Source organism: Dipodomys spectabilis, unplaced genomic scaffold, assembly GCF_019054845.1.
Source record: "Dipodomys spectabilis isolate Male_0828 unplaced genomic scaffold, ASM1905484v1 ptg000387l, whole genome shotgun sequence".
NCBI lineage: Eukaryota > Metazoa > Chordata > Mammalia > Rodentia > Heteromyidae > Dipodomys > Dipodomys spectabilis.
Window position 1 is genome coordinate 3,246,008 of NW_024871064.1, and position 13,266 is coordinate 3,259,273.

General features: G+C 36.4%; 1 protein-coding gene across 1 annotated transcript in view; it reads right to left on the reverse strand.

Annotated features, from left to right (window-relative positions):
- The window catches only part of Cngb3 (cyclic nucleotide gated channel subunit beta 3), a 118,782-nt gene that overhangs the window by 61,984 nt on the left and 43,532 nt on the right, over positions 1 to 13,266 (reverse strand). Inside the window, exons 4-6 of the mRNA XM_042667306.1 lie at positions 13,004 to 13,156; positions 12,083 to 12,291; positions 4,914 to 4,964 (exon numbers count right to left, since the gene is read on the reverse strand). Of these exons, the coding sequence (XP_042523240.1) occupies positions 4,914 to 4,964; positions 12,083 to 12,291; positions 13,004 to 13,156 (413 nt within the window). The remainder of the gene's footprint in view (positions 1 to 4,913; positions 4,965 to 12,082; positions 12,292 to 13,003; positions 13,157 to 13,266) is intronic.

Here is a 13,266-nt window from a genome sequence, read left to right on the forward strand (position 1 = left end):
CTACTTTGGATTATTTTGCTACAAGTTAGCTGCTATGGGAGTATCTAGCAGACACTATTCAAGATAAGACACAAGACAAGGAAGATATCATTTATTCAGCAACTCTGATGGGTAAAGACATTGAAAAAACCATTATTAACTGCTAAAAACCACACATTCTAAAAACTTGTCATGCATTTATACTATTCTGGCCTTCTTTTATTCTCGTAATTCCTAAGGTAAATGATCAGGGAAGTGACAATATCACACTTGCATACTTTTGTGTGCAATAGCAAGGAATTCTTTATATAAAGGAATTGTTTACTTAAAAATTTATGTGGTCTTAAAAATATGGCATGTTAAGCATTTTAGCCTATCTTAAAACAAGAGCAGTGAGGAGGATATTGTGGATTAGATAATATGGAATTGAAAAAATTAATAACATAACAGAATTCTAAAGCCAATTACCATTGAACAGAAATAGAACTTGCAGCCAAGTGCTTGTTACTCACCACTAATTGGAGTCTGAGAATGGGAGGATTGCAGGTTGAGGCCAATTTAGGCAGAAAGGCTCACAGTCCTCTTCTCAACCTAGAGCTTGGCTCCATAGTATACGCCTTTCATCCCGTAGTAGGAGGCTGAGATTGAATCATGCTTATAGGCCAGATTGAGCGGAAAAGTCCATGCGATTCCATCTCCACAAAAGGGAGCTGGATATGGTTGCAGGCCTCTGATGTTCTAAAGACTATGGAAGCCTATATAGTAGGTGATTCTCAACTCAGGCAGGATAGAAAAAAATCGCAATTCTGAAATGAATCACTATGAAATGAAAAACTAGGCTGGAGGCCTGGCTTATTAGATTCACACCAGCCTAACATATGGGAGACCCAGAATCCTTAATGTGAACAATAACAATAATGGAAATGGATCTTGTAGTTAGGATCAACAAAATTATCTATTATAAACACATTACTAAAGGTATTTATTTAGACATTATATCATTTCATCAGGCATCCTTGATTTTACCTTACAGATATTGATTTCTGTGAAAAGTTGAGAGGTGTGTAGAACATTTCCTAGAACAATATGCTACTAACAAGGAAGCAGGAGCCTGGGGCTGTTGACTTGTATGTTTACCAAAGGATCATGGCTTCCGCTTCAATTAGAATAACAACTTTTGCTGGGTGGCTCACTCTTGTAATCCTAGCTACTTAGGAGGCTGTGATCTAAAGATAGTGGTTCAAAGCCAGTCCAGCAGCGAAGTCCCTGAGACTCCTATCTCCATTTAATCACAGAAAAAGCTGGAAGTGGTGCAGTGGCTAACCTTGAGCAGAAGGAGCTCAGAGACAGTACTCAGGCCTAGAGGTCAAACCCCAGGACTAGTAAACAGAAGACAAACAACAACAAACAACACCCCCCCACCCAACAACTTTCCTTGGTTTCTATGAAGTTGCTTATTCAACTTTTCTATGCAGTCATAGTATTTTTAATCTTAACCCTTTGGGAAGAAGTTGTATAGACAGAGGTTATTTATTTTTCATTTCAGAAACTTGAATTGAATATTTGTCCAACACTAAAACTCTGTATAAGGCACTCTGTAAAGCATTTGGGGTTAAAATAGGAGCTAAGGTAAGATTTTTTTAATTTAATTTTTTATTGTCTTTAAGTAGTTGTACAAAAGAGGTGCCATTCAAAGAAGTAGTTTATGAATACAATGTGTCTTGATCAATGTTACATCTTTCAACATTCTCATCCATCCTTCCCATCCCATCCCTTCTTTCACTTTTCTTAATTTTCTAGGATATACATTTAACTTTTGATTGCATTTGTTTCTTCTCTAGACTCATCTACTCCCCCTCTCCTAGTTCCCACTCAACCCCCTTTAAAAGCCCATTTTCTGTGGTTTATTTTCTTGACCTTTGATTGCCTTTCTAAGGAATTATACTGTATGAGTTCTCCTTCTGAAACTACCTTATTTCAGTTAGTACATTTGTCTATACTTGAGTACTACCCAAAGTATTTACTTATATATTTATAAGCGATGAGAGAAAACATGCAAACTTTGTATCTCTGGGCCTAACTTACTTCACTTAACATAATTTTTCCAGGTTCTTCCATTTCTTTGCAAGTGATGTGATATTATTCTTTCTATAATACAAACAATAAGAGATGCTGGTGAAGATGTTTGCAAAAGGAAACTCTAAAACACTGTTGGTGGGAATGTAAACTTGTTCAACCGCTCTGGAAAGCAGTATGGAGGTTCCTCAAAAACTAAACATAGAACTACCTCATGATTAAGAAATTCTACTCCTTGATTGCTAAATTAACAAGAGTGAAATTACCATAATAAAAAGGAATGGGACCAGGAAAAGATAAAAAAGAAATTCTACTCCTGGGAATTTATAAAAAAAAATTACAAACTAGGATACAGTAAAGCCAGCAGCACAACCATGCTCATTGCAGCACTATACACCACAGCTAAGGTATGAATCAGACCCAATGTCACTCAAAAGACAAATGTTTCAAGAAAATATGGTATATTACTTCATTTTTAAAAATGTTTTGGAGCTTGGCTGGTAGATCACACCTGTGATCCTAGCTACTGAGGAGGCTGAGATTTGAGGATCTCAATTCAAAGCCAGCCCAGGCAGTAAGGCCCTCAGGAAGCTCTTATCTCCAATTAACCACTCAAAAATTGAAAGTGGCACTGTGGTTCAAGTGGAGAGCACAAGTCTTGAGCACACAGAGGCTCAGGGACAGTGTTTAGGCCCTAAGTTCAAGGCCCACAACCACCACCACTAACAAAAAAAAAGGTTTTGGAAAGCAGAGATTTTTCAGTGTCAAATCTGGAGAAAGAACTTTTTATTTACTATCTGAGTAGGGGAATAATTAGTTAATAAACATCATAACACAAACCACTGAAGTCTTACCTTATTATAGACTATAATCTAATGAACATTTAGTGTTAAGTTGACATTAGTAAGTACAGAGAACAAAAAAAGAATACTTACAGCTGCAAGAAAGAAAATCCAAGTTACTCATTTTGGTGAGACACCCACCAAAATAACAGCAGATTTTTGTAATAGAAACTTTAAAAGCAAGGGAGGCTTGTAACGATCTGAAAGTTAACAACTCTTCACCGAGAACAGCCAGGAAAGCTGTTTTTCATAACAGAAGGGTAAATAAAACCATGAGCCAACCACTGGTGGCTTACACTTGTAATCCTAGCTACTCAGGAGGCTGAGATCTGAAGATTGCAGTGCAAAGACAGCCCAGGCAGAAAGGCCATGAAGCTCTTAAGATTTTTGCCCATGAGAATTTAACCATCTATAGTGGAATAGCCAAGTACAAAATAACAATAATGCAATGTCAAAGAGGATGTGCTAAGACAATTCAAAAGAAGTGATTACAATTAAGTAAATTCAAAATTTATATTTATAAACACAAAACTTAAATATATTAATTTAATCCGCATCCAGTCTTAAAAATGTACTGAGTTTGTAGTTAGCTTTGTGTGTTTTTTAAACAAATAATATTTGTTGTCTTTGTAGGATTCAAAGTAGTCTAGATATTTTATGAATATGTCCAAGTACAAGTGATTTTTTTTTTACAAAAGAAAGTATTAAAGATAAAAAAACAGACTGAATGAGATTTTCATCACTGTCAATATTTAAACAGGACAATTTGGGACCTAACCCAGATTTGAGTTTTTAAACACAAGTTGAGGTAACAAAATTGTTGTCTTTAAAGTAGGAGGCTGGAGTTTATATGCACAAGTTTTGTAACTTGCTTGTTTCTCAAAGTAAAGGGGAAAAATATTTTATAAACAACATTTTGTCATCTTTTATTTTTTTTTCCTTACTCTTTATTATCTTATGAGTGATAAAAACATAAAAAGAGGAAGTGGCGCTGTGGCTCAAGTGGTAGAATGTTGGCCTTGAGCTGAACAGCTGTGGGACAGTGCCCAGGCCCAGAGTTCAGGCCCCACGACCAACAAAAACAAAAACAAAAACATAAAAACACAAGATTATATTTGTTATTTGCCCTCTCAGGCAGACATATCAAAGAGACTCCTCAGCAATTATCAAGAAAAGATCATTTTTACAATAAAAAATATACAAAAAAAAGATCTGGCAGTGAAGATGTGTCTCAAGTACAGAGTGCTAGATGTGTGTGTGGGGTTATGTGTGTGTGTGGGGTGAGCAAGAGTATAAGGCTTGAAGTTAAAGCCTCAGTACTTGCACAAAAACATATTGTTATTTAAGAAAAGAAGATACCACGTTACCTAAATAATTGCTTCTTTTCATTTTTTTATTTTGCTATAATGAACAAGAAAAAGATGGGAATTGTGGTATAGGACTTGGAGACTAGAATACTTTAGAAAAGAAACACAGCACCCTAGCTTGCTTTATTGATATTTTAATTGAGGCTAGAATGTGGGCATTTATTTATTTATTTATTTTAATGTGGTAGATACAGACTCGTATTTTGAATTTCTCATTTACACATTTAAAGGAACATTATGAAATTACTGAGAAACAACAGTTTTGGGTCCCAAGCCAGGTATAGTGGCTCATGTTTGTAATCTCAGAACTCTGCTGAGACAGCAAGTTTGTTTTTGAATTTAAGGCCAGACTATATGTAAAATCTGTGGCCATTCTGGGCTGCCTAGTGAGGCCCTGTATTTTAAAACAAAACAAACAAAACACCCAAAAACTATTAGCTATCTCTGACCTATTCTAGTTTTAAGTGTTGCCTCATCTTTGATTTTTTTCCCTCAAATAAATTTTGTAAATTTGTCAAAAAAGAGAGAGGTCTGCTTTGTCTCACTTGTATGAACAAAAGTATGGCTATTTATTCATAGAAATAGAACTTAAAGTCAAATTGACAATGGATGACTTGAATAGATTTGAAATTATTTGTAACTCACCTACCTGGAATTTTGTAGAATTCCTGTAGTGTCTCTTTAATTCATTTGACTCTACCTGCAATAATAATAATAATAAATACACACATACACTTTTTAATTTTTAGCCAATTTCATGAGTTATATCCTTTTTGCTTTAGGTTTATAGTTATTTCTCTCTACGGGTTTCCTCCAACCTCAGCCGAAAAATATGCTCCTTCCTCTCACATTTAAAGACAGAAACTCTTCCCTGACTTTCATTTTCTTTTGTTATTGCCTTACTGTTTTCCAGTGTTGAGATTCTTAGGAGAGCCACCATATCTTTCCCTCACTTCCGGTGTTACTCAGGGCACTAAAATGGCAATTGTGCCTTCTTCCACTTTTCTTATACTATCCAGACTAACAGGGCAAAGGCCACAAGTAATGTCTTAATTATGGCACTCAGAGAGTCCTGTTTGCACTTAACATCCTGTTATGGCACTTACCACATTTCCAAATGATCACATATTTCTTGTATTCTTTATTTAAAATTGATCTGCTTTATTAAATAGTAATAGTGTTTAAATGCTCAGTAATTACTGAGTGGATGAAATGATACCAGAATGAAGAGATGAATAAAAGTTTTCCAAGTATTTGACATTTTTTGAGACAATTTTGTCCTTAAAAGCACCTACTCTTTGGTGTTTTTAGAGTTGGTTTCCTTCTTGTTTTGGAATACACTTACTTCCTGGAAAACCCCATCCACTCTCGTAGTTTCAAAGACCACCCTATATGTTGATATGTTATATGTTACCAAATGTCTACTTCCATTGTTTTTGTCAGCTGTTTGCACCAACCCTAACTCCATGATTATCTCCATTGTGACCCCTCACTGCATTTCACATCATTTGAGTACACACCTCTACGCTGGAGACCTCTGTTTCCCTCAGCCCTCCTCCAACAAGCAGCCCATTTCTACATATTCTTCCTTAGGAAGTGCTTCTGCATCCACTTTTTCCTTTTGGCAATGATCTCCTTGTTTTAGGTCTTTGCTCCCTTTTATGTATTGTACAATGGCAGGCAGATCTACAAATCTGAGTACTTAACAGTCCCTTTTATGTCAAAACCTATGGTGTTGCATGATTTCAAGAAAAAGAACAACCCGAGCTCCCTTCACGGTACACAGAGTTTGCCTTTTCTGCACCTCTTGAATTGGGTAGGCATCTCCTAAGCATATACACTGTTCAGTTGTTCCCCAGTGTGTCAGAGGTTGTCACCTTAACTCTTTACCCATGCATATCTCAGAACTCAAAACATATCTTTAATTACAGCAATAGAATTATACAGACACATCCAACTGTTCATCAAGATTTGAACCCACGGGTTCATCTTTGTCAAGACTTTTAACAGAAAATTTCTGTAATTTTCTTTTGTTTGTCTGTCTCTCACATGGAGGCTATGTCAGAAACAGGTACAAATAGTCAATCTGATCTTTGTTTTCTCAGTTCCTTTTAGTGTCTGAATTTAATAGGTACTCAATAAATGTGTTCCATGTTCCATATGTGTAGGATGGCACTTAATACTCATCCCTAAAAGAACTAATGCTATTATTGAATTTACATTTGCAGGTTTCTGTGATACAGAAGAAAAAACTTGTCATGTCTCTTTAATGAGACATTATTATTATACTAAAGTAATAGGATTTGATCATATGGAAGCAACATCTCCTAACAATTATCATTCATGATATTTAAGTTCAGAAGTCATAAACTTCTGCTGAGTAAGATCAAAATTTAGTTAATCAACTTCCTCATTACTCTGCTTTTGGTCCTTTGTGGGCTATAATTTTTACACTCATGTACACTTTAACTTTATAACATGCTTATTTTAACAGTTTGTATTGTTAAATAAAATGGCTGTTGGAGCCACAAGTAGGTACAGACAGATTTAAATTGATGGCTTTATAAATTATAGGACAACCTGGAGGAAAACCAGTCAGGTACTTCAAAGCTTCTATGGGATAGAATAGACATAGGTCAAATGCCAAGTTGTAAACTGAATGGCACTATTCTCCCTTCACCTAGAAGGAACGCTTTTAGTACCTTTATCTACTTACTTTGAAAGTAGTTTGCAGTGCTGTGATTGAGTAAACATAAATGTGAGTCAAATTTGCTAGATTAAATCAAAGTGTCATGTAGTGAATCTAAAATCTCTTTTTTTTAAGAGTAGTAAATAAATGTGGCATCATTAGCTTTATGAGGATCAGCATGCTCCCCGGTAACAATTAGGCAGTTATTTTTTAAATGTCACCTTATTTAATTCTCTCCTCTGTTTAAACTTCCTCATTAGGCAGCAATGTTTCTTCAGGGGAGGATGGCTTTAAGGAAAATATACTAATTGCACCTAAATTGTCCATCAACTAGTTTTTGAAGAAACTCTACTCAGATGTCAGCATATTTTTTATTTGCCTTTTCTGATAAACAATTCTGAAATTTAATGCAGAACAGACAAAGTCCTTTGAAAAGAATATCATCTGAAATAATGATCATGCAGATTAAAAAATAATTATCTAAGGAAAGAAAATCCTTGAACCAATTCCTTTTCTAACCTCAAAGAGCAGCCTTGGGACACGTTTGCAGAAATGAGGTGAATACTATTCTAACTTTCAAGAGATGTATCAAGTAAGAGAGGGAGCTAAATAGGTAAACAGGAGACAAAGAAGGAAATCAAGTGTGTCAAGTGTGTAAATATTCATTTAACTAATTTAACAATTTGCTCTGCATTGCAGACCTTGGGTTTCATGTCAATATTATATTATTTAATAGTTACAATAGGTGTACAAGATTGGTACTAATCTCACTTTATATGTGGAAAAGAAAGTGCTCAATGAGAAAATTAGTTTTCTTTAAATAATAGTAAATTATAATAGTGAAATTTGACCTTCGGTTGTCTCTGCTATATCATAAGTAATCTAATTTTTATTGAACAAAATTAATAGAAATTGGAGTTAGGCATGTGAAATACAGAGAGTGGTTATTTTTCTTCAGGTCATCTTATAAACAGTACTGAGAATTAAGTGACTGCAACAGAAGGTTGCAACTGAGAAGGTTTACAAGTATTCTACATTTGTTTCCAATATTTTTCCTCTGGAAATACAGAAGTAAATCTCCACACATTTGTGTATATGGCAGCAATATTCATGACAGTGAAGTTATATGACCTATGTTCTCATAAATAGATGAGTAAAGAAAATGTAGCATATGTAGACAAAGTTTTAAATTCAGCATAAAGAAGAGTGTAATAATGTCATTTGCAGAAAATGAATAGAAATGGAGATCATCATGTTAAGTACCATAAGTCAGGCTCAGAAAGAGTCCCATATGACTATCAACAAATAAATATTGAGGGAGGGAGGATACATGAAAAAGGAATGGAGGAGTATAATTGAAATACATTATGTACATGTATGAAAATGTTATAATGAAATCCACTTTAAAATATACAAAAAAGAGTGTTCTAAAAGATTAAGGACCAGCACAAATGTTTCTTGAATGTAAATTCTTGTATACACATTGGGAATTAGGTTGGAACTGACAGTGGATATTATTTAGAAATGAGACAATCTGTTGGGTAGCTAAACATACCAATCACAAGATCTGTAGAAATATTAAAAAGTTATGTAGTTAAAACATTAATTAGGCCTTCTGTTGCAGTCACTTAATTCTCAGTACTGTTTATAAGATGACCTGATGAAAAATAACCACTCTCTGTATTTCACATGCCTAACTCCAATTTCTATTAATTTTGTTCAATAAAAATTAGATTACTTATGATATAACAGAGACAAACGAAGGTCAAATTTCACTATTGTAATTTACTAACAATATTACTTATAGAAAGTAAATGAATTTTTTCACTGATCACTTTCTTTTCCACATATAAATTGAGATTAGTACCAATTTTGCACACCTACTGTAAATATTAAATAATATAATATTGACATGAAACCCAAAGTCTGCAATGTAGAATATGCAGAACAAATTTTAAATTAATTAAATGAAAAGGTATTTACACACTTGATACAACCCTCTGTTGTGAGTGTTAGTCCTTTGGCCTGTTGTCTGTCACTCATTTATTTACTCTTTACTCTTTTTTTTTTTTTGGTGCCAGTGCTGGGTTTTGAACTTAGTCTGGGCATGGCCCTGAGCTTTTTTGCTTAAGGCTAACACTCTACCACTTGAGACACACCTCTACTTCTGGTTTTTTGTTGGATGTTTGTAGACAAGAGTCTCTTGATCATTCTTGCCTGGGCTGGCTTCAAGGTGTGATCCTCAGGTCTCAGACTCTGAATAGTTACAAATACAGGTGTGAATCACCAGTGTCTAATCATCTGTTTACTCTCAACTCCTTGTAGAATGTTAATTTTTCCATCTTCCAACCTTGGTGTAGTATGTATTAAATACATACATATATATGTATGCATATAGGCAGTAGGTAAATATGCTTACCTGGTATTTAATATATGCCTACCTAGTATTTAATGTAGGCATTAATTGTTTGCTGGACAAATACTTTGGTGATGTTCATCTCATATATCATGGACAAATTAATGTGGTGAAGTCTGTTATGTAAGTCTATGGACTAAACAGTAGGCAAGTTTCAAAGTCTTAAACTACCTACTATAAATTAAAGAAACCATTAAAGTTCTTATGAACAAACAAAACAATTAGATCCTGCTTTGTATTTGTAGCTTGTGATAATGCATTTTAAATAGAGCCCATTGAATGTGTTTTTATTGGTTATTTTTCTTGGTTATAACACTCTATTGTGTGCAAAGGCCTCTTAGAAAATTGAAAATAAAAGTCTCCCCTTACTGATTTTGTCATTTTCCATTTGTCAAACATTGATTTTCTCCCCTTTGTGCATCTAATGGAGGTTGAAATTAGTGCTCTTTTTTCAGCATTGTTTACTTCTTATTTGTGCACCATCATCATCATTCATCATGCTGCCAGTAGACTCGGGGGATGGTGCTGGTAAGATAACTAATGCTTTCAAGTTAGCACAGGCAATATTTTGAGGAGATTTTTGCTGCAGCTTTGGCTTTTCCTTTTGAATTGCTTTTGAATATAGGTGGCACTCTACAGAAGATACACTAATGAAAGATACTATTTTTTTTTTTTTATGTATATCATATCGGTTGTGGGGCTTTAACTCTGGGTCTGGTCATTGTTCCTGAGCTCTTCAGCTCAAGGCTAGCTCTCTACCACTTGAGCCACAGAACCACTTCTGGCTGAGGAATCAAACCCAAGGCCTCATACATGCAAGGCAAGCACTCTACTAGTGGTCCACCTTCCCAGCTTAAAGGATACTTTTTTCAGCTCTTTCATAATATGAGGTCTTCTAGAGACTCAAGGGGAAATATTCCGGACATTAAGGAGCCTAATTCTCTCTCTAAAACTACGTGTGAGCTGAAGTTACTCCTTATTCAGCCTTCTCTTTCTGCTTGGCCACTGGAGGATCTGATCTGTGCAGTCTTTGCTGTGACTATGAGAAGCATGTTGCATAGTCCATCAATCAGAAGTAAGCTTTCTGCTGGTTAGCCAAGGGAGGAGCCAGAAACAGGTGCTTAGAGATATAGGTATGGACTTGTAAAAATCTACTTTTAGTCAGGTGCCAGTGGTTCATGCCGGATTCCTACCTACTCAGTAGGCTGAGATTTGAGGATTGATGTTCAAAGCCAACTCCAGGCAGGAGTTTTTAAGACTCTTATCTCCAATTAACTACTCAGAAAACTGGAAGTGGCACTGTGTCTCAAGCAGTAGAGTGCTAGCTTTAAGCAAAAAGGAGCTCAGGGACAGTGCCCAGGCCCAGAGTTCAAGCCTCAGGCCCAGCAAACAAACAAAAACCAAAATACACTTTTCTGCTTGGGCTGGCTTCCAACTACAATCCTTAGATTGCCTCCTGAGTAGCTAGGATTACAGGAATGAACCAGGATACCCAGCTAGAAAGCATTGCTTTTTAAGGTAAAATGTCCCCAAGTTCTAGACCTTTGACTTGATTTATATACTCACATGCAGGCTCTGGACTTGCTGCTGACTATAAAATGATAAAGCAAGCACAGTCTGTCTCCAGAACAAATTACAGTCAAGTGCTTTCTTTTCTTGCCAGCTGTCTCCTTAGAAGGTTGAGTAGGTGCTAATGAGTGAAATAATGCCTTTCTCTTTCATCTTGAATACTGAGGTGAATGGCAAACAGTGTTGTGATAGAAGCCAACTGTTTCTCAGACTGAAGCTTGACTACTGGGAGAATATATACTCAATTATTTTTCTTTCTATGTTGATAATTTATACACTTAATTAAACACATCCGTACCTAAGATATGTGTAGATTCTGACTTTTCAGTTGTGGCACTTAGCTTTGTACTCTCAAATATTATCTATTTGTGCAAAATTTGCTGGCTTGAACTAGCATGATTTTGGAGACAAAACCTGACACTGACTCCTGGTGCTGTTACTTTTTAGCTTTGTGCATTGAGCAAACCACCTACCTCCAGCAAAGCTCAGTTCATTTATCTTTACATTGGGCTACTAATACCTGATTTGCAGTGTCATGGTAAGGACTGAGGCATAAGAACAAATTGACTACTGTAATAATGACAATTGACATTTCATACTACCTCACTGTGTGCCAAGACAGCTTCAAGCACTTTATGTGCATTGATTTAAACATTTCTATTGGTATTATCAAGGTACCTCATCTGAAAGATGAGGAAACTGAGGCAAGAAAGATGCCTATTCTTTTTTTTTTTTTTTTTTGTCGGTCGTGGGGCCTGAACTCTGGGCCTGGGCGCTGTCCCTCAGCTCTTCAGCTCAAGGCGAGCGCTCTACCACTTGAGCTACAGCGCCACTTCCGGTTTTCTGGTGGTTTATTGGAGATAGGAGTCTCACGGTCTCTCCTGCCCGGGCTGGCTTTGAACCGTGATCCTCAGATCTCAGCCTCCTGAGTAGCTAGGATTACAGGCCTGAGCCACCAGCGCCCGGCAAGATGCCCATTCTTTAGTATGCAGTGAGCACTCAATGACTGTTTTGATATTTTATCGTTGTAATTATTCTTACTGATGGGTTTCCAGCAAATCAAACATTAAATTAAACTATTGTTAACTTATTTTTTAATAGTCCAGTGAGATATTGTTAGCTTCTTTTCCCAAACCCCACTTACTATTATTTCTCCTCCTTTTACAAACTGGAGTCTGGGCTGGATTAATAGCATATCACAAAGGTAGATGCAATCACAGACAATGTCGATAACAAGCCAGTAGCATGTGTTGTTGGGCGTTTGATATGGAAAGACAAGGCGCAGTGGTATCAGCCAGCAGTTCCAGTTGTAAGCCACAGTGACAAGCAAGAGCCACAGAAGATAGAGTCGATCTGGAAAAGAAGCAAGTAAAGTCATTCAAATGGCCTGGAATGAATGTTAACAGAGTTCTCTGGCTTAGATTGGTTAAGTTGAGGCATTCTACTTTGGAAATAACAATTTTTAAGAAGGGCCTCTGTTAAACATTCAATCCAATTCTACTCCTAGAGTGGATTTGGGAAAGAAGAAACCCAAGAAAAGTCAGAGGGAAACCCCCCCCCCCCCCCATTGAGGCAATAGTTCCACACTCAGCAGATAAGCCTCAGGAAGGCCATGACAAGAGGGATGTGGCTCTGAGTGGGGTAACTAAAGAATCACTGCATGAAGGCAGCCCACCTCCCTTCCCATATTGCCTTCTTCTGCCCAGGGGAAGCCATAGGAGGGAATTTGTTTGATTAGAATAATTAGCTGTGTGAAGCCATGGGAGAAGATGGACACGTTGTAATGATTTTTTTTCTTTTGGTGTCAGTACACTTATTGCTGAGTGCTTTGGGGCTTTCTTTTCAAAGGTAATTAGGGACAGACAGGCCCTAGACTGCCTTTTAAAAACAAGCATGGATATTTTATCTCTTGTCTTCACAAACCATCTTTTGCTGATGATATAGTTTAAATTATGCTTTCTAGATAAATTCGGAATGTGGCAAGACAGAAGCTATCTGTGACTTTTGATCAAAAGGACTCTTGGTGATAGCCAGCCCTCTCAATGAGACACCCCTTGAATGGTACCTGTGTGTGCATCTATGCTGCTTGGAATCCTAAATCTCTTTAAGTGCTCTCTCAGAGGCACCTTCTGGAATTTGCAACACAAGACACCACAGTTAGGTTCTTTTTTTAGCTTGGAATTGCTTTCTTGCATTGATGATGCAGCTGTGGGCTTTCCTTTATAAGAGGAAAAAGAGGAAACATTTTTAATAGGTTAAACTAATACAAGTTGATTTCATGAGCACAAAGCTGGGATTTGATGATGCTATGATATTTGATAATATGAT